The sequence below is a fragment of the Brachyhypopomus gauderio genome, chromosome 1 (assembly GCF_052324685.1).
Source record: "Brachyhypopomus gauderio isolate BG-103 chromosome 1, BGAUD_0.2, whole genome shotgun sequence".
NCBI classification, from domain to species: Eukaryota; Metazoa; Chordata; class Actinopteri; order Gymnotiformes; family Hypopomidae; genus Brachyhypopomus; species Brachyhypopomus gauderio.
In genome coordinates, this window is record NC_135211.1 from 31,176,446 (window position 1) to 31,195,939 (window position 19,494).

Sequence of the window (19,494 nt, forward strand, 5' to 3'; positions counted from 1 at the left end):
GACACTACGCTATGAGGGATGAACAAAATATCTTCATGCGACTTTATTTCATTTTACGTTATTACATTGTAATGTTATCCATTAAACACACATTTATATTATAAACACAAATTACAACAAAAATACATGTGTAAGCCATTATCATATCCTTCACCTTAAATTTGACATTAATTGGATGCTGGTCAAGATCATTTGGTAACAGAAATGATCAGGTGTGAACGGCACATATGGTCAAACATTTCTGGCTTGCTGTCAGGTAAAGTGATTAAGGCCATTGAGAATTGAGAGTCTCTCAAGTGCACATAGAAAGGCACAAAGTAGGTTAATTATACTTCCTGGTGTCACTTAAACACAAATGTATAATTTAATTAATAATGTAATAATCACTTTGAGTGTGGAGTTTTCAAAAAGCATCTAAATTACACCAACTACACTGTAAAGCTCTAGGGTAATATAAACATAAATTTAAATCTAAACACTCTTTGCTGGACGGGGCAGCACCAGCCTTAGCCCAATGTCGACAACACAAGATGGCATGTAGGAGAGGGGGATCCACAGCAGCTTGGCATCCCAGCCAGGACTGTAGCGGGTCCTCGGGTGAGCAGCTGTCAGAGCATGCTGCATGCAGTTGGTCACTTTGCTCAAATCACTGTCACAAATAGCGTTCATGATGACCCTCTGTGTCTTGATGTCTGTATAAAGAGCCAAAACGAGTTAACTCATTGTGGTAACAAATGTGCTTAAAAAAAATTAGTCAGCCAGGGGATTTTGGGCCCTAAGGAAAGATATTATATTAGGTACCAATGAAAATAAAGTGTACCTGTTCTAATAGGGCCATTAGAAAGTGGATTTTGGATCCTTCAGAAAGATATAGTAGTAGCCGTTTGTCCCCTGTATCACCAGATATACTCACACTTCTCCAGATATTTTTCTCCATAACTATCTTTTACTTCTGGAGTCAGCTGGTGCCACAAGCGGTGAAGTTCCCGTTCGAGTGGTTGCAGGCTGGTGATCTGTGTCTTGAAGAACCCAGGTTCAATTATACACACATTAATCCCAAAACACTGAATGTCTCTTCTGAAAAGAAATAGAGGTTTTCATTATTGTCCATGAACAAATAACATTCACTGGGATATAAGTAATAAAAGGGTTTTTTTTTCCATGGTTTCCCTCTGATGTCAGCAACCCATATTTTGGTATTTCTGTGTTGCTGAACATAAGCTTGATGGTCAAAAGAGCTGTCCCTTTCAGCTTTTGAACATATGGGTACCTCAGGCAGTCAGAGAAGGATTCCACCCCGAACTTGGAGATGCAGTAACCGCCACCGTTCGCCGCGACCCTGCCCAGCACTGATGCTACGTTGACGATTCGGCCGCGGGCCTTTTTGACAAAGGGCAGGAAGTTCATGGTTGTTTCAATCACACCGATCAAGTTGGTCTTCAATGTGCTCTGGAAGTCCTCTATGCGCATCCATTCAGAGGGACCCATGGGTAGAGATGTGCCTGCATTGTTCACTATGCCCCACAGTCCTGCCATAACCAAAAATGTATTTTAAGCAACTCTCATACCACATTTCCACCACAGTGCTGGTGCTCATGCCAGATCTGGAGCTGGTTCCTGTAAACTAGCAAACGTAATAAAGAACAGACCCACTTGCTCCTCCCACAAATCACTGAAATTCCTTGCTACTGTATTTGCTGTGGTTCATGTGGTTTTACTTATAGTAAGTATAGTAGGGCTGTTAAACAACTTTTACAAGGTGATGCTATGGTCCAGCCCTTTGGCCTCAGAAGTTCGTTGGTTCCAGTCAGACCAGCCAAACTATGGGGTCAGAGTGGCACCAATTCTTCAGCAAAAAAACTGATGATTTTGTGGTGGGAAGGCATGGTACCTTTTGAGATTTTGGCAGTAGAAAAGTGCTAGCAGAAGATTCATAATTCACTCAAAATTGGAAGCAGAGCCAACAAACAAATATGGTACAGAAGAGTAGAGCAATGATTTACAACATCTAGGGTGAGGGAGAGTTTGGTTTTCTGCTTTATAGGCAAATTCAGCAAAGAAACAAAATAACCTGTGACTCTAGAGCTATTCATTATTGGGATCAACAGGTGTAAGGTTGGGCCACTGCATCTCCCACTTCTTTAGCAATAAGAACTTACAGGTACCTAAAACTATAGACCTCTGAGGAATCATTTATGCCAACTTACTCCATCTCTACTGCTGACGGTGTATGGTATACCCAGAGGCGGTCTTTGCATAGAGGCATTGCTAGGCAACTGCCTTGGGCCCCTCCCACTGCAGCATACTGTAGGGGCCCCCTGACTATCTAACTTATTTCTCGCATATTAAGGTTGATGGGCCCCCTAGCTAAATTCGCCTTGAGCCCCCAAAGTGCTAAGTCCGCCACTGAGTATACTCACCGCTATCTCCAACTTACTCCATCTCTTCTGCTGATGGTGTATGGTATACCCACCACTATCTCCAACTTGCATCTGTGTCCATTCCACAGCTTTCTGAATGCTAGCAGTACTGGTGACGTCCAGTATGCAGGTCTTCAGATTGGGGCCCGTGACCCGCTTCACATCATCTGCCCCCTTTTGTGTGAGACAGCCAGCCAGAACACGGAAGCCACGTTTGTTCAGCTGCCTGCACAGCAGGTGACCAAAGCCGGAGTCACAGCCGGTGATGAACACGTACTTCTCACAGATCCCGTCAATCTCCAGACTGTCCCGGTACAGCCACACCAAGATCCACAGCAGCACAAATGCACCAATAGCATACATCATGTGTTCCGTGCTGAGGAAAGAGAATATATACACATATTATTTGATACTATACAGTATATGGTTTTTAGAGGTACCCTCACATTTTAGTGATAAAGGCTAGCTATTAAAATTGCTGGGGAAATAAAACATGAAGGAATCTAAATGCAGGAACCAACATTTTAATACTTTATAGTAGTTGTGAAATAGTAGTTTATTTTTTGCTATTTGTACATTATGTATTTAAGAACTTAAAAACTATGTCACATTGGCAAGAGTAAAAACAACCAGGCTTGTGATCTCCAATAACTTAACTGGCCTCAATGATGTAACCGTCTATGACCTAACGATCTACTATGTTATATCTGGTAACAGAGAAGTGCAGCCTAATGTCTAATGTAAATTTTTAAAAGTTAAAACTTCAAAAGGAAGTTTTTTTTGTATTTTGAAATTCTACCGAGTCTTACAGTGATATTGTATTCATAATATTTTTGGCAGTGTTGCAGTCACTCAAGTTCCTACCCCATATATTCGTATACGTGTTTCACATCCATGGTTGATCCTGACTGGTAAGGATTTTAAACAGTAACTGTTAAATTAAAAAGATCACAGAAAAAGAACATCAAATATGGAGGAAGAAAGATATCTTGAGAATCAAATGAATCAGGAAAGATTGTGAGCTCTAGTGGTTTAAGTGTGTAAATGTTACGTAAAATATATATTGCTTATTCATAAAAACATCTGTTATTACACTTAAAATGTATACAAACGTCAAACCATACAATGTATGAAGTTTTCAAGAACCCTCTTCCAACACAGTCAACACAGAGGGGATCACCTATCCAGTTTATTAAAAGAGCAATGGGGAACACCATAATGACATCTAAAACACCAAACACAACAGATAAACTAGCACCCAATATAGACAAGACTGGAACATCAAGCAGTGGGGCATAAAGGAACATATGTATGGATATTATAAAACAAGACAGAGTAAGATATAAAGCAAGCAGCAAACAGGAGAATGTGAATACTCACAAAGACCGACAACTAGGAAGTTTAAATACATGTCAATGTCAAATTTATTTATAAAGCACTTTAAACACAACAATTGTTGACCAAAGTGCTGTCAATTTAGCATAAAACAAGAACAACAAACATTCAACTACATTTAAAAGGCAAAGTATAAAAATGAGCTTTGAGATGAGATTTAAAAACATACAATGTAGCAGCTAGTGCATAATAGCAACCCATTCCACAGATTAGGGGCCATGATTGCAAAAGCACGTTCACCCCTATGCTTCAGCCGAGATTTAGGAACCACCAAAAGATGCTGACTAGCAGATCTTAATGACCTTACTGAAACATATGGATTCAAAAGCTCAGAAATAAACTTTGGATCAACACCCTTCAATGATTTATACACAAAAAACAAAATCTTACAATTAATCCTCAACAGGAAGCCAGTGCAGGGAAGCCAAAATAGGTGAAATATAAATATACGGTAATATAATATAAATATGTTCTCGTTTATGCATCCTAGTTAAGAGACAAGCAGCAGCGTTTTGGACTATCTGTAACTGGGAGATGGAGGCCTGTCCAACCCCATAAAGCCTGTTACAATTATATCTAGAATATATAAAAGTGTGAATAACCCTCTCAAGATCCTTAAAAGACAGAAATGGATTGACCTTAGTTAGCAACCTCAACTGAAAGAAACTAGATTTATTTACAGAATTTCTAAGTTTATCTAGTTTTAGGTCATTATCTATCACGCCAAGATTCTTGGCATAAGGTCTCACATAGGGATCAAGAAAACACAAGTCCTTACATTGGTGATATTACTAGTTCCAAAAATTAATGCTTTTTTTTTTCCTTCGTTAAAATGTAAAGACAACCAAGCTCTAAAATCTTCAAGAAAATCTTGCAGCATCTTAACTTTGATCTCCTTGTCGTAGAGGTATATAAAGTATGTATGTATATATGTATCATCTGGATACATATGAAATGAGATACCATATTTCCTCAAGATAGAAACCAAGGGAAGCCTGAATGGAACTCCACAAGAAAGAGGTGCAGAGAAAAACAGAAAAACTTCCGTTAGATTAAGATCTAATCCAGTCTCACTCCAGGCTGATATGTCTCCAAAATTCCAATCCTATCCAGAAAATTTTGGAGCTGTAGAAATTCTATTTTCTCTAAAACCTTAGAGAGAAACGGAAGCCTGGAGATGGGTCTAAAATTTGAGCACACTGATGAATCTAACGTAGATTTGAGAAGTAGGCCTAATGGTTGCACAACCGCATGCTTAATCTCAGCTGAGACTATTGCTGATGCGAGACTACTGATGCGAGACCAATTGTCTAAAAACATCCTTAAATAAGACATAGGGAATAACATCCATAAGAGAAGCTGAAGGTTTCAGGTGACTAACAACATCTTTTTAATAAAAAGAAAGAGATACAGGCTCAAACTGATTAAAGACAGCAGAGCACGTGACTATAACAGATGGGTCAACAGACGGAAGTGTAACGGAAGCTCTAATACTAGCAAATTTTTTTGCAAAGTAGTATAAAAACTTTTCATAGTTAGCAAAATAAATATCTGGATATGATATAGAAGTGTTAAGAATAGAATTCAAGATATTAAAGAACTTGAGACGTATGACCATTTTTTGCAATTATCGCAGAAAAATATGTAAGCTTTTCTGTTTTCACGAATGCCTGATATTTCTTCCAGCTATCCTTTAAATCAAGAGACACATGTAACCCGTCTGTCTTCCACTTTCGCTCAGCTCTCCTACATTCACGTCTAGCGACACGACTAATAACATTTAGCCAGGGTTCCTACTTGCGTTTAGGTAGCATAGTTTTCACTGGAGCAACTACATCCAAAACATTTTACAAGAGTAATAAAAACTAAAAAGTTAATTCCTCTATGTTTAAAGACCCCGAGTGTGTCTGCACGTTTTTAAAAGCTGCCGAAAACTGTATACCAGTAGTAGGGCTAATAATGCGGCGTCGACGACCTGAAATACAGGGAAAAATAGTATGAGGAAGTGAGATTTCAAAGATAACAGGCATGTGATCCTAAAATACTGCATTAAATATCTAGATATTACAAGCTAGCAGACCATATGATAACACAAGATCTAATATGTGTCCATGTTCTTATGTAGGACTAGCCACAACCTGCACAAGATTAAAAGAATAAATATTTAAAACCTCTTTCACCAGAGGCTTGGTGGGACAACACACATGGCTATTAAAATCGTCAACACTAAATCACTGTCGTATTTAGGCATAATTTCAGCCAATAACTCAGAAACGTATTTTATATAGTCCTTATTATATTTGGGAGGTCGATAAATCATAGCACGTAGTCGGCCTACTGAATGAGATTTTCTCCGCTCGAATATATTCAGTTCTTAGCTAGAATACATCACTGACACCTGCCGACAGGTAGAAGAATAGATTCTTTAAAAACAGTTGTCACTCCACCTCCACTTCCACTCTTCCTTGGTTAAAATATGAGCATTATAATGGTACAACAAAAAACCGTTGAGATCTCCATCGTTAACCAGTCACACACACCGGATCCAATAAGATCAGGTCTTATTAACCAGAGACCTTAATTAAGCGTAGTAATTAAGGTAGGGGCAGGGCCATCGGCCAACAGAGGTGCTCGTTTTAGCAGTCGATGGTTCTGGGTTTTACCCTTCTTCTCCAAAAACGGGGGATTTAAACGCTTATCCTCAAAACCCCCAACGACCGGGTTAAAGAGCAGAGAACGGACAACCCAACGACCGTTTCGCCGCTCCGGGATAGATGTTTAAACCAGGAGTAGGTAATCCATGTTTAATTCTGACCAACAGCCCACCACGTTTACCCCCGACGTCTACGACGTGATCTCCAGGCAGCAGGCCTGGTATTCGACACAGGTGAACTGGTATTCCCAACAGAAACGGAGGAACTAAAAATTTCTGCCCACCAGTGTCGAATCTCACCAGATTTTCAGCCTCCGACTGAAGATTAAGAAGTGCTTGTTGGTCGTAAATCAAAAGAGAATCTTCACAATTAATAGTGACAAAACATGAACTAACAAAGACAAACTAGACACGTGGGAACAATAACGATGGGCGGGGAGAACTAAACGATGGAGCGTGACTATGGTGTGATTTTTGTTTCAATAGTTCCACAAAAGCAAAAGTAAATCCAAAAGCAGAAAGTATATGTTATGAATGCAAAACCCTCCCACACGTGAAATGTGTTCCAAAAGTCAGAAGCAAAAAACGAAGCAGAAGCAAAGAGAGATTCCAGAAGCAAAAGACCTTACTGGGAAAATCCAAAAAAACAATAACAATGGAACCAAAAACTTGTCAAAATGCAAACGAAAATAAGTTTCAAATAACCAATTATATAAAAAATATATACTTTTGATATATTTTTTTCTGTTTTGCATTCATAACATATACTTTCTGCTCTTGGATTTACTTTTGCTTTTGTGGAACTATTGAAACAAAAATCACTCCATACATGACACCTGAAAACACATGGGAAACCAAAACAAGAGCACATGGAACAAGAAAACAAAGACATGATTGACAGGTAAAGAGGCCAATCATGACACACTGGAACAGGCTTTCCATACTATACATAATTCCATATTGTGTATTGTAGGAAAACTTCACTATGACTGATTCTGAAAACATTTTTGGATTCATAGTGCAAGCATTTTTAAAGTTTAACACCTAACCACACACACACACCACTGTCAAACAGCATTACATTTCTGCGATGCACTAAGGTGTGTTTAATAAGTTTATTGGTTTATCTGAATCCCTATTAGCTGTGCCAAAGGAGGCAGCTCTTCAGAGGTTCTCATGTACATGGGGTTTAAAGCTTTATACACAACTTTCTCAGTGTTGGTTAGAATGACATTCATATATGCTTACAGACCGTTGTTTTCACACTTTAAGGTTGGTGGCGGTCATTATGACAACACTATGATTTGCTTGAGTTACCAAGAGAAAATATGCATGCTTGCTTTGGACAAGTGGATTTGACTTCTCCATCAGCACCAAAGAGTCACGACCTGCACTATTAGAAAAGGATTCAATAATTATCTGACATTAGTCATAGAGATTATGTAGTCACCAGACTCTTACATGTACAGGGCAGTCTGTTTTGTAATGCATGACAAGTCTTAAGGCTCTGTGGAAACAAAGAAGCATTTGGAATCAGCACAGACATTTAGAGAATGTCTGGGTTTTCTGTGAAAAGAAATACTGAGCAAAACCCCATAAGCCTTTTATTCTTGGAAACCAATTAGCTTCAAGGCTTACACGCATGGTCACAAGCAGAGGACCGGCAAAATGTCATGATAACACAAATGAGCCCTGCAATCAAAGGAAAGGCTTCTGAAGACATGTTAGAGTGTTGCATCATCACAAGTAAGGTGGGAATAGGTGTGAAGGCGAAACACATTTATTTCATGTCTGTAATGATGACAAATGGTTTTTATTTAGACAGTTCCTAAAAATGCCAAGAAATACTGAAATATTGAAAGGTAACATCTCTTGATGATGATACGTTGTGTATAACCGTATCATTTCGTCCAGTTTAGGTGTTGTAAGAAATTAAAAAATAGGAACTATGATCAGGCATTAAGATTAGAATTTTCTAGATTGCCACTGCAACAGAATGTCGCATTCTGAGGAGTTAGAGCGTGGCTGGGGAGGACTTTTTGTATTTCTGAATTAAGAAGCTAGGAAATGGAGGCAAACAGTGAAGGTCTTCAATATCAGGTACTGAAATATTTAGTCATAATCCTGTGTTGGCACTATCTGTACACAACCAAATGTGAGATTTCATAAGGTCAATAAGAGTAATTGCAGTTAACAAAAACAATGAGTAATTACAGTTAAAAGGTCATGTCCTTACCCGATTCTTTGTGAATTAAAATGTTGCACATTCTCAGGGTCACCGCCTGTATGTGATGACCTGGCCCTGTGGTCACTGAGTATGAAAGATGCTTTATTCCTTGGGTTTATGTCTTAAGACATGCACAATGCGTGATCCCCACGCTCTGGCCAATGCTCTTTATTTGTGAGAGAGAGAGAGAGAGAGAGAGAGAGATAAGGGGCAGGGCTGACCTGGAGAGGGAGGAACCTGGACTGAAAAAGAGATACTTCACATATTGTCTAGTATCTTCAACCCAGAAAAACGATTGTATACATCAGTATCTTTTACGAATAATGGGTCTTTTTATTTTTATATAGGGTGGGGTAGGTTGGGTGGGGTTTCCTGTGCTTGTGTAAACAATGTGTGGATTATTTTCACACTAAAGAACGTGGTCTTGGAGCAGAGATGTGCACATTCATAATTGACCAGAAATATGCTGTTACATGCTTCTCCACTGATTCCACACGTCTTGGACACTTTAGAAAATGATCAACACATAAGCATTTTTAAATAACCTAAAAACAGCACCTACTTGATTACAATGAGACGATCCGTTGTCCACCATGTTTGATAAAGATCATCTATGTGATTTTATGGCTTTTACCATTTTAAGGTCGATCTCTGTTGCATTCTTAATTTTATGAATTTTGGGCAAGAAAGTTGCCACCAATCCCTCTGTTGTATTTTCAGCCAGTTCAAAGACGTATTACCACTGTTCAGTTCAACAGGCACTTACTCATGCTTCAAAATAACTGCAGTCATTTTTCTTTCATGCGATACACAAGGCCATGTGCGGAGAACCCCCCCCCCCCCCTTTACAACAAGAGGTAAATTCAACCAGTGACGTCCGGAAGGGTTTTCAGTAGACTAGTAGGTTTTCTCCCCCATCCTGATACAGCTTAAGCAATTCCCAGGTGGTTGCTACGCCATTGCTAATGGTTGCTATGGGTTGTTGCTAGGGTGGTACCAAGTGGTTGCTATAGCATTAAAGTATATAGAATTATATATATATATATATATATATATATATATATATATATATATATATATATATATATATATATATATATATATATATAAATTTCCCACTGGGCTGTTTGCTTATAACCTGCCACAATATTTACTATGTTCAAAACAACACATTGTCGGTGTTTCATTATTAAAAAAAACAAGGTTTATTAAACTGAACAATAAAACATTGAGCAATAGTTTATTTCTTATGTACCTTTTAGCACAAGAACTGTGGTCATTTGGCTGAAAAGTATCCTCCAGACAAAACATAACATAACTTAGCAAGGGCCCATCCTCAGGGCAAGCTTCAAGGGTTTAAAAACAAATCATGTTAAAGTAAAAAAATACGCTGAAGATAAATACAGCAGTTGGTTGCTGCAGCTGTTGCTGAGAATAAAGCACCTAGTAGTCCATGTAAGGTCTTCACGAGTTCCCCCTTCACCGGTGCAGGAGGCATCCGCGGGGAGCACTGCAGAAGGCTGAGGGGCGCCGTCCTTGATTGGCTACCTCTCGTGGCCGTATCGCCGGGCAGACCGGCTCCGCTGTGCGCATGAAAGTCCTTCTAGGAGGAGGCAGCCTGCACATGCCCTTTGTGCACGTACTCCAGCGCCGTGGCGATCGTCCGCATGTCCATCTCAATACTGCGGGCCCAGTTCTCCACGTCCCCGATTTCCTGCCCAAATGAAACGGAAGGTAAATGGTTAACCGCCTGGACAAAACCTTTGCAGGATGCCATCTTTGATCCTGCGCTTCGGTTTGCTGGTGAGGGTGGTGGGGTGCAGACTTTTTTTTTTTTTTTACAAACATTGGACTGGACAAATGTGTAAACAGACAGCATCTGTGAATCTGTAACAGATTTTTATTAGTAATAATTAAGCTATGTTGTTTTAGGAATATCTTAGATAAATATTATCAAAGATGTAAGGACGATCGTTTGTTGGAACATTCCACGTAATTTAGTGAGTTCTAGACTATTGTGACTGTAATAGATAACCTTGATAATTGATCCCATCTCATCTGGCATTCAAAAAATATCCATTATGAATCCCAGTCACTGAGGTATTCTCAAAGGGTCTTGTGGTAACTTAATCCAGTCCAGGTGTTCTGTTGGGTGTTTTTATTTTTCATCAGGTACATTTAAGGAATATTTACATCTACATGAGCAAATTGCTACAGGAAACAGGCATGTTAGCAAACGGTCACAACAAAAAGCAAGAAACACCTGTTCTTGTCATCCAAGCTTTCTTCTGCCCATTTCCTGCAAAATATCTGATCCATGACCTTGCCTATTACTCAGCACACATTGCCCTCTTGTGGTTTGAAGTGTGATGTCTAATACTCCAAAATTAACAATATCACTCCATGAAAGAAATAGTACACCTGTGTGGAGAACACTGTACCTTCAAGGCCTGGTTGAAGCCCTCCACCATGTTGATCCACTGAGCCGTCTGCTTGGCAAACTGACTGGCCTGAACCTGCAGAGTCTTCACCTCATGGTCCAGCTTGCGCTGATTAACATAAGCCTGGGCCACACTTATAAAATAAAGATTCAGAGATAACGGGTTGAGGAACTTGCATAATTTGTGATTAATTCATTCACACTTTGATCATGTAAAAGGAGATAATGGTGTAATAAGTATGTTGGGTTGGGCTGTTGTGTTCAAGCTGTTTTACCCCACATTGAGGTGGTCCACTAAGGCTTCTGTTAGACAGGTGGCTGCCACTATAGCTTCACGTCGGCGTCTCTCTGTGGTAAAAAGACATGTTAGGAGTAGAGCACTACTACCCCACAGTGCATTCATGAGGATGTGATGTCCAGTATTATACAGCTGTATTATATGGTTACCACATTAATTATCCATTCAAATAAGTGTTTTAGTTTTATTAATAAAATGTAAAAAATCTATTTGCATCAATTTAGACATAAAGCCAAAAACTAGAAGTTTTTTTTTGTTAGGCTATACAGACTGGGCCAAGGTTCCAACTGCTTACATACAATAGTGCTTTTCCTCTTACAGACTCAAATGTTACAGGCCTTGATAACTCACTGTCAGCTCGGATTAAGTGCGCTAAAGGAGGACGAATGCCAGACTGTTCCCAGCCCCAGTTAAGGGTGGGCTTTCCATGCAGATATGCATTTCCACTCAGATACGGCATGTGTGGTTTCTCTGATGTTGTTGAAAGCAGAAGCAAATCGTCATGGCTTCGTTGCGCAGAGTGGCTAGCAAGTAAATCAACGTGAACCTAATTCTGGCCCGGTCCAAATAAGCCCAACAGTAGAATCGAAATAACATCCTCATCCTGACATACGCTTGGTGTCCTAGTCCGCGGCCTAAACGGCCCCTGCCAGCCAATCCCCCAAATTCTGTAGATCTACTACCCAAATACAGAGCTAGCTAGCCAGGTAACTAATAACTCTTTACCAATGTCATACCTTGAAGTTCCTTTCTTTCGTTTTGTTTGGCTTGGTGCTCTTTTAAAAGCCGTGAGAGCATGTTTTTGCTTGTTTATGGCAGCGGAATTTGTACAAAAAAGTCTCTTATTATAACACCCTTCTTAGTTGTCCATCTATCAGATTCCCGTGACTATGTTGACTATGTCGAGCAAACCTTCACTATAAAAGTTCCCATATTCTCAGACAGAAAAGAGAAAAAATTAAATGGATTGGTGATTGTTGTGGAGTCAGCGGGATTTTAAATCATATAGCAGATGCATGAAAATGGAATTTGAACTACATTGTTTTATCATCTGTTGTAAGAGAATGCTTGTTAATGCTTGATATGATATTTTACGTTTGATTCCTTGGCCCATGTTTAAGTCATCACTATTACAAAAATGTGTTCAATTTGTTTTGCACTGACGAGACAAGTTCCACGTCAATATCAAACGTTTGGGGCGGATTAAGCATATTTAAAATCATTAAGTAGTAGCAAAATGGGTTGCAGAGCTTTTATTGTGCCCAGTCAGTAATACCAACGGGACCCATTTCCTGGAAGACTTCCTCCTCCAGCAGCTGAGCGCAGAGACAGTTGCCATCGCCACAGGATGCCGCACAACCAGCCGTGTTTCTGTAATCCTCACACAACCGCGGCGGCTCGGCCGTGAATTCGCAGTTTTCTAATGATCGTGCGCCTGATTTGAACCGTTTGATATGTCCGAGTTTGATCGGAGAGGATCGTTAATTTTGTCCGAATTACGTATCTAGCTGGACAGCTAGCTGAATTAGAGGAGCAGCTGGCTGGTTTGTAATGCATTATAACGGGCTGTCGGTATGTGCGCCGCGCTAGCATGTTCCACCTCCTCCCGGCACCGACCGGCCCGCAGACCCGCCATCTAGGGGCGGCGTGTTCCTGTTCTCCGGTGCTGTTACACGCTGAATCAACCCCACGGGCCTTCGCCCTGGACTGAGCTATGTCAACAGAATGAACCTGAGAAACCCAAGAAGTGTCGGCGCGTCCTCCCTTTTGAACGGGATAGATAAACAAGGTGAAGAGCTTCTGGCTGCTTGGCTGGCTGAAGTGTTTAGTTAGCTAGCTAGGTGAAGATCAGAAATGGGGCTTGGGTTGGTGGGTTAAACGGTATCTAGTGTTTAGTCGTGCTTCTTGATGTCTAGAGGAGTTGTAGAACCACTCCTATTGATTTTAAAAGCGCTTCTCCAAAGGGAGCTCTGAATACACTTCAGATTGTTGTCTCTTGGCGTCTCCTTGGCTGGTGCACAGCTACGTGTCTTTGTATTAACCTGTAATCCTTCTTCGGTGTTATAATATCTGTTTGGCATTTCACAGGCGCTTTTTTGTCCAGAGCGACTTGCAGGACTTCTTTGTATGCATATCCTCATATGAGCATAAGCATAAATGAGTCAGGGGCAAGAATAGCATCGGGGTAAAGCCCATGTTAGAGTGGACAAGAAAACAGTAAAAGCTTTGTTTATTTATTCATTTGCAGGAAGGGGGTGTTGACTGTTGAGTGCATGTTTAAGTACTTAGTGCTGCAGTGAAGAGGCCAGCCAGTGTCTTTACTGTATGGGCTGTCAGGAAAAGGTTATGCCACCTCCTGGGTGCCAGGGCAGAGAATATGCATGTCTTCTTTATGTCTTGAGGGATAGTGGCTCACGTGGTTTGAACCCCATTTTCAACATTTGTTTCACTTGTATTTCAAACTGTGTTTGTATGGCTACCCCCCATGTTAGATTCACATATATGTGCAGAAAAGGTTTCAGTATTGATTTCATAGTGTGAATGCAACAATTTTAAAATTGGAAAGGGGTGATCTGGAAGCATTTGCAAATGCACACGCTGACCCCATAGCAAGTACAGGCACAGACATAAAATCACAATAACTGTAATTGAGGCAGTAGTTTAGGAAATATATTTTGCAATGCCCTTTAGGACTTCTCTGTGCAAAGTAAATGTTTCATCTGTCATCATAACAAACTGAAACGTTTTGGACCAGATATGGTCATTGTTAGGCAATGTGTTTTCTAAGCAAACGTTGACTCCGTCTCACCATCCAAATCCTGTTGGCAGATGCCGACTCCAGGAAGAAGAGGAAGATGGCAGAGATTGCGCAGGCTCTGAGCACGACTCCCGTCGACGTGGCCACGTTGAGGAGAATGGCGATCAGTGAAGGGGGGCTTCTCACCGACGAGATCCGCTGCAGAGTCTGGCCCAGACTTCTCAACATCCCAGTGGAGAACATACCCGAACAGCTGGGTAACCTCACCACACTTACCAGCCTTGATCTCAATCAAGACTGACCTGGAACAAAGATGTAGAGTGTGAATGACCAGGGATATGGCTAGAATACATGCCCATTAGGTTTGTTTCTTTTGTTTTTCAGAGGAGGTGCAGAGAGACAATAATAAAGACTACAATCAAGTTCTCCTGGATGTGCAAAGATCCTTGAGGCGCTTTCCTCCAGGTCAGGCTCGCTGGTGTCGGCACGCAGCCACGTAATTCCCAGACTGATTGTGAAACACGCTAAGAACCTTTTTTTAACTTTTAAGTATTGGAACAGAAAAAATGGACTACAGCCAGAGTAGCGCATGACTGGATGTGTGTTAACTATTTATAACTGAACCCATTTTTGCTGCTTTAAGGCAGTAGCAGCACCCGGTTTTGTAAAATAATTGGACATGGTAACTGCAAAAGGAAAGTCTGCATAATTAAAAACTAGAATAGAATAGTAGTTAAAAATTAATGCCAGTCAAAGACATGCAATTATAATGTAAGTGTGTAAGAGTCACTATTGGGAAAGTAATAGAGTAAACAAACATTTATAATGAGTAGTGCATTGTATTATTATTGTTTAATTTTAATTGTTGGGGAAATTATCATGTGGTGTTAATACAGTATGCTGCACTAAGGACGGTGAAATTATTGACTGTTCAGTTCACGGCTGGGAGTCAAGGCATTTGATTTGACCATGCAACAAAAAGTCCTAATGTGAGGACATTAGGCGCTGCTAATGTGTGGCGCTGCTGTCCAAACGAATCCTGTATTGTTTGTGTGGCACTCGTGCAGGCATGCCTGACGAGCAGAGGGAGGGCCTACAGGAGGAGCTGATTGACATCATTCTGCGTGTGCTGCACAAGAACCCCCAGTTGCACTACTACCAGGGCTACCACGACATCGTGGTCACCTTCCTACTGGTGCTGGGGGAGCGCCTCGCCACCGCCCTGGTGGAGAAGCTGTCCACGCATCATCTCAGGTGGAGTCACGTTTTCACAACATGGTTCTGGGGGAGTTTGGGCACACAAAGTAAAGCGTCTTATAGTGAGAGTCGCATTGTTTTACGTTCTCCCGGCACATTTACACCCCAAACTTAACCACTTCAGTGTTACCTTTTTTGCTGTTACTTCTTGTGTTTGTGAGTTGACAATTTCATGTATTTTTCATTTGCAGGGACTTTATGGACCCCACCATGGACAATACTAAACACATACTGAATTACCTTATGCCAATTATAGAGCGGGTCAACCCAGATGTGTTTGACTTCATGCAGCAGTAAGTAGGAATCTCGGCCATCTCAGCCTCTAGCTGTGACGCAGGTGAATGATGTAAATGGCCTGATGGAATTCTTGGAAATATGTTGAATAATGCAGAGTTTACCAAGATGAGCTTGCAGTTATGAAGTTTTTAGGAAACCTACCTGTGATGAGTACTTTTTCTCAGTATGTATCTGACCCATAATGCAACATTGTATGTGGAATTAAAGGTGCGGTTTGTAGTTTTTAAAAGTGTGTGATCTGTTAATCGCGTAATCCCAGTGTGGCGACGTTGTATGCAATGAATATCAGGCTTTTGTTTTCCCAGCAGTGATGTTGACCTCAGTTGGCCCCTTACATTTGAAACGATGATCTCTTCCACGTCGTCTTGAAACATCCTGTTTCTACTTCTTAAAAAGCAGTTTAACAAAATGTCAGTGTGCAAAGCATTGAAAATATTTTATGCAGTGAGTTGATGACCTGTAATCACAACATCCTTTTTCTGCTTCTTCCATGCACAACTTGAACACTTATTGCTGCAAAATATTATTGTTGCAGCTGCCCTGTCTTTGTGTGTGATTCATGGTTTATATTTGTAGGTTAGGCCATTTCAGCAGAGGTTGTGTAGGTGGGTGAGGATGGAGATTGTTGTGTTTTCATTATAAATCTCAGGTAGTAGAGGACTTTAAAAACTATAACTGCACCTTTAAGACCCTTATTATGTGAATTTTTTTAAGTAATGTGAACTTTTTTTTTTTGGTTTGTTTGGTTTTATACAGACTGAAAAAATAGGACTCAATGTGATTTTAAAGGAGACATTTTAGCTTGAGTCATGTAGCATGCTTGGTGAACTGTATACATTGTTTAATCTCTTAATTGATGCAGCTCTGAGGTGGTGATTTGATGCTAAAGTGCCGTGATTCTCCGTAGGGCGGAGGTTGGCACCATCTTTGCTCTCAGCTGGCTCATCACCTGGTTCGGCCACGTGCTGGCAGATTTCCGCCACGTGGTGCGGTTGTACGATTTCTTCCTGGCCTGCCACCCCCTGATGCCAATTTACTTTGCTGCTGTGGTGAGTTTCTCCGTTTGCATAAAGCACACAGAATTCCACAAAGCACGTGGTGTGTCCGTCTATTTTTGGCACACCAACGAGGTTCAAGGCTCCCATCCTGCTTTAAACGGGCAGCGCTGGCCTGCTTAAACGCCAACGGACAGGTGCGCTAGCTACACGCCGTAGCTTTAGGACTCTTGTACTCCGATACCTGCGCGGGCACGTTTGAACCGACAGGGCAGCAGCCCGGCCGCGACTGAGCTGTGCGTATCCGCCACGTCCTCAGATTGTGCTCCATCGGGAGGAGGAGGTGCTGGACTGCGAGTGTGACATGGCCATGCTGCACCACCTGCTGTCCCAGATCCCGCAGGACCTGCCCTACGAGACCCTGATCAGCCGCGCCGGGGATCTCTTTGTCCAGTTCCCGCCGTCTGAGCTGGCCAAGGAAGCTGCTCTGCAGCGCAGTCAGGAGTGAGTTTGTCGCGCCTGTCGCCCACGGTTCCTCCTCCTGGCACTCGCTTGCTTCTTCCCGCTGTCTTTTCTAATCATACAGCTTATCACTGTTTAATAGGTTTCTAATAGGAAAGCTTTATATGTACTTTTACATATTGCAAAAAAAAAGTAAGATTGTAAGTACAACCATCACCATGTCCCCCAAACTACTATTGTAATTAGTGTCTCATAATGTCTGTCAAATTATAATATTCACACCCATATTTCTAATGGTATGTCAGGACTTTATTACCATACGTAATGTAGCTACCAATAGAAATCCTGCATCTCTAATTTTAGGCATGTTTAAATAGCGCTTTAGCACTTTTGAGACTGTGGGGATAGTGTACAATACAGTAGCACAACTGTGATCAGACAGAAACATCTGAAAAAGCACAGGATGGATAAATGGTGACCACGTACCACATACAAAACACTCAGGCATCATCGCCCATCATCACAGCCTAGGCATCGCGCACAAACGAACTAATCTCTCCTGTCCTCAGACCCTCCGCCTCGAGCTTTGACGACTTCGAGCCAACGCGACGCCGGCCCGAGTCCTCTCTCCGCCGCCGGAGGAAAGAGCAGCAGCGTCCGGCGGAGCAGCACCCCCCGGTGGAGGTCCAGCGCGGCGTCCTGGCCGTCGTCCAGCCCAGCGCCCGCCGCATCGTACGGCTGGCCGTCATGGGCCTGACTGTGGCACTAGGGGCGGCGGCTTTGGCCATGGTGAACTCCGCCCTGGAATGGGCCCCCAAGCTCGACCTCCTCTTCCCTTGAAGGAGGGAGTGGCCATGTGGAATCCCCTCTCTCCGTGAGAGACTGTAAGAGGAGGTCTGTTTGTCCCCCACCCCCTTTTAATTATTTTATTTATTTTTTGCCCCCCTTTTTATTTGCATCTATGGAGCCAACAGGACTGAATGCACGAGTCGTGCTAAGACTGATTTATAACAGGTCAGCCTGAGAATGGCTTCGCTAAAACAGATCCGTACTGAGCCCTGGTGAGGTGGTGTGATGCAAAAGGAAAAAAAGGTTCAGTCTTTCAGTTGATTCAAAAGTCAGCTGAGTCAGGTGAGTCCTGAATGGATGTGTTTTGTGAGCTCAAACCCATTTCAAACAGAACTAACTCACGTTACCATACAATATATTGAGACCAAAACCTTTGCTGATACCCCACCTTTTTATATTTTCTTTGTATGTATATTGTCAGGTATATACAGTAGGTAATAACCAATTCTTTTCTATATGTGCTCTTTAAATGATTATAAAGGAACATACAACAAAATAATCTTTTAAAACTATGATCCCAATTTATATGCCCTTTGTTTGACACAAGAACAGCAGGGTGGATAATGTTGATTCACTACTATAAAAATGGATTCAGCCCCCAAACTCAATGGACATGTACAGTGCAGACTGCTGTGTGATTCTCTCTCCAGTTAGGCAGTGAGTTGCGTGTTGCACAAACTCTGTACCAGTGCTCCCACGTCTGTGCGTGAAGACTACATATCAAACACCATTCTGATGTGATAGAAGTCGATGTACCGACAGTAAAATGTGTGATGGCTTCAGTTTCTTAATGGCATAATTGTAGAATCCATGTAATATAATGGTGTGTTTAAATATTCAGTGTTTATTTTAGATATCTGTTGAGAACAAATTATTTTGACTAATTGCCACTTTGTAACTGAACTGTACCAACCAGTGTGTTTTACTACAACACTGTTTGGTACTGTGTATTTATATACCATATCTAATCTAGATTTTTGCTTATGCATTACACTGGCATCTATGATGGATTATAAGTTAATTTGTTTCATTTGCACTGAAATATATTCATGTTGACTGGTAGCACTTTGTGCAGTTGTAAGGAGTCTGACATGCTAATCATTTAATCTGCAAAACTATGTTCAGAAACAAATAAACTTCAGAAATTAAAATCATTGCATGTATTCTAAATAATAAGCTGCTCTAAGATATTCTTTTTGTAAAATAAACAGTTGTTTTTGTGTTTTGCACGTATCCAATTATTTACATTTTAATTATCAATGGCCCACTGATATATGCATAGTACATTATCTTAGAAAACACTGAGCTGGTCTGCACTCAGTGATTTGGTGGATTTAAAATAATCTAACTGCACTATACATTAGAAAACTTATTTTCTGTGTCCATGGCTATTTAAAATGTTTTTTCCAGCATTTGTCAGATGCTTGGTTTTAGAGTTGGAGA

At 41.1% G+C, this 19,494-nt stretch overlaps 3 protein-coding genes across 14 annotated transcripts; 1 reads left to right on the forward strand and 2 right to left on the reverse strand.

Moving 5' to 3' along the window:
- Positions 1 to 26: 26 nt before the first annotated feature.
- On the reverse strand, positions 27 to 8,845 carry rdh5 (retinol dehydrogenase 5 (11-cis/9-cis)). Of its 9 annotated transcripts, XM_077008952.1 has the most exons (7): positions 5,613 to 5,720; positions 3,545 to 3,600; positions 3,285 to 3,351; positions 2,474 to 2,796; positions 1,271 to 1,529; positions 914 to 1,077; positions 27 to 692 (listed from the first exon to the last, which is right to left on the reverse strand). In XM_077008952.1, the coding sequence occupies exons 3-7, from the start codon at positions 3,314 to 3,316 to the stop codon at positions 472 to 474; spliced, it is 999 nt and encodes a 332-aa protein (XP_076865067.1). In that variant the 5' UTR covers positions 3,317 to 3,351; positions 3,545 to 3,600; positions 5,613 to 5,720; the 3' UTR covers positions 27 to 471. The 9 variants fall into 9 exon arrangements, with proteins under 9 accessions (XP_076865067.1, XP_076865058.1, XP_076865076.1 ...); XM_077008943.1 differs by lacking the exons at positions 3,545 to 3,600; positions 5,613 to 5,720 and adding an exon at positions 8,705 to 8,845; XM_077008961.1 differs by lacking the exons at positions 3,545 to 3,600; positions 5,613 to 5,720 and adding an exon at positions 6,769 to 6,914.
- tbc1d20 (TBC1 domain family, member 20) lies at positions 6,640 to 19,276 on the forward strand. Of its 3 annotated transcripts, XM_077008900.1 has the most exons (9): positions 6,640 to 6,925; positions 7,299 to 7,369; positions 14,263 to 14,448; positions 14,576 to 14,656; positions 15,259 to 15,445; positions 15,640 to 15,741; positions 16,653 to 16,794; positions 17,060 to 17,244; positions 17,772 to 19,276. In XM_077008900.1, exons 3-9 carry the CDS (start codon positions 14,289 to 14,291, stop codon positions 18,040 to 18,042), a joined length of 1,128 nt encoding a protein of 375 aa, XP_076865015.1. In that variant the 5' UTR covers positions 6,640 to 6,925; positions 7,299 to 7,369; positions 14,263 to 14,288; the 3' UTR covers positions 18,043 to 19,276. The 3 variants fall into 3 exon arrangements, with proteins under 3 accessions (XP_076865015.1, XP_076865005.1, XP_076864997.1); XM_077008890.1 differs by lacking the exons at positions 6,640 to 6,925; positions 7,299 to 7,369 and adding an exon at positions 12,717 to 13,206 and having other exon boundaries at positions 14,262 to 14,448; XM_077008882.1 differs by lacking the exons at positions 6,640 to 6,925; positions 7,299 to 7,369 and adding an exon at positions 12,718 to 13,222.
- bloc1s1 (biogenesis of lysosomal organelles complex-1, subunit 1) lies at positions 9,877 to 12,335 on the reverse strand. 2 transcript variants are annotated; one of them, XM_077008825.1, is made up of 4 exons: positions 12,171 to 12,335; positions 11,411 to 11,483; positions 11,137 to 11,269; positions 9,877 to 10,409 (listed from the first exon to the last, which is right to left on the reverse strand). In XM_077008825.1, the coding sequence occupies exons 1-4, from the start codon at positions 12,229 to 12,231 to the stop codon at positions 10,299 to 10,301; spliced, it is 378 nt and encodes a 125-aa protein (XP_076864940.1). In that variant the 5' UTR covers positions 12,232 to 12,335; the 3' UTR covers positions 9,877 to 10,298. The 2 variants fall into 2 exon arrangements, with proteins under 2 accessions (XP_076864940.1, XP_076864931.1); XM_077008816.1 differs by lacking the exon at positions 12,171 to 12,335 and adding an exon at positions 11,785 to 12,084.
- Positions 19,277 to 19,494: the final 218 nt, after the last annotated feature.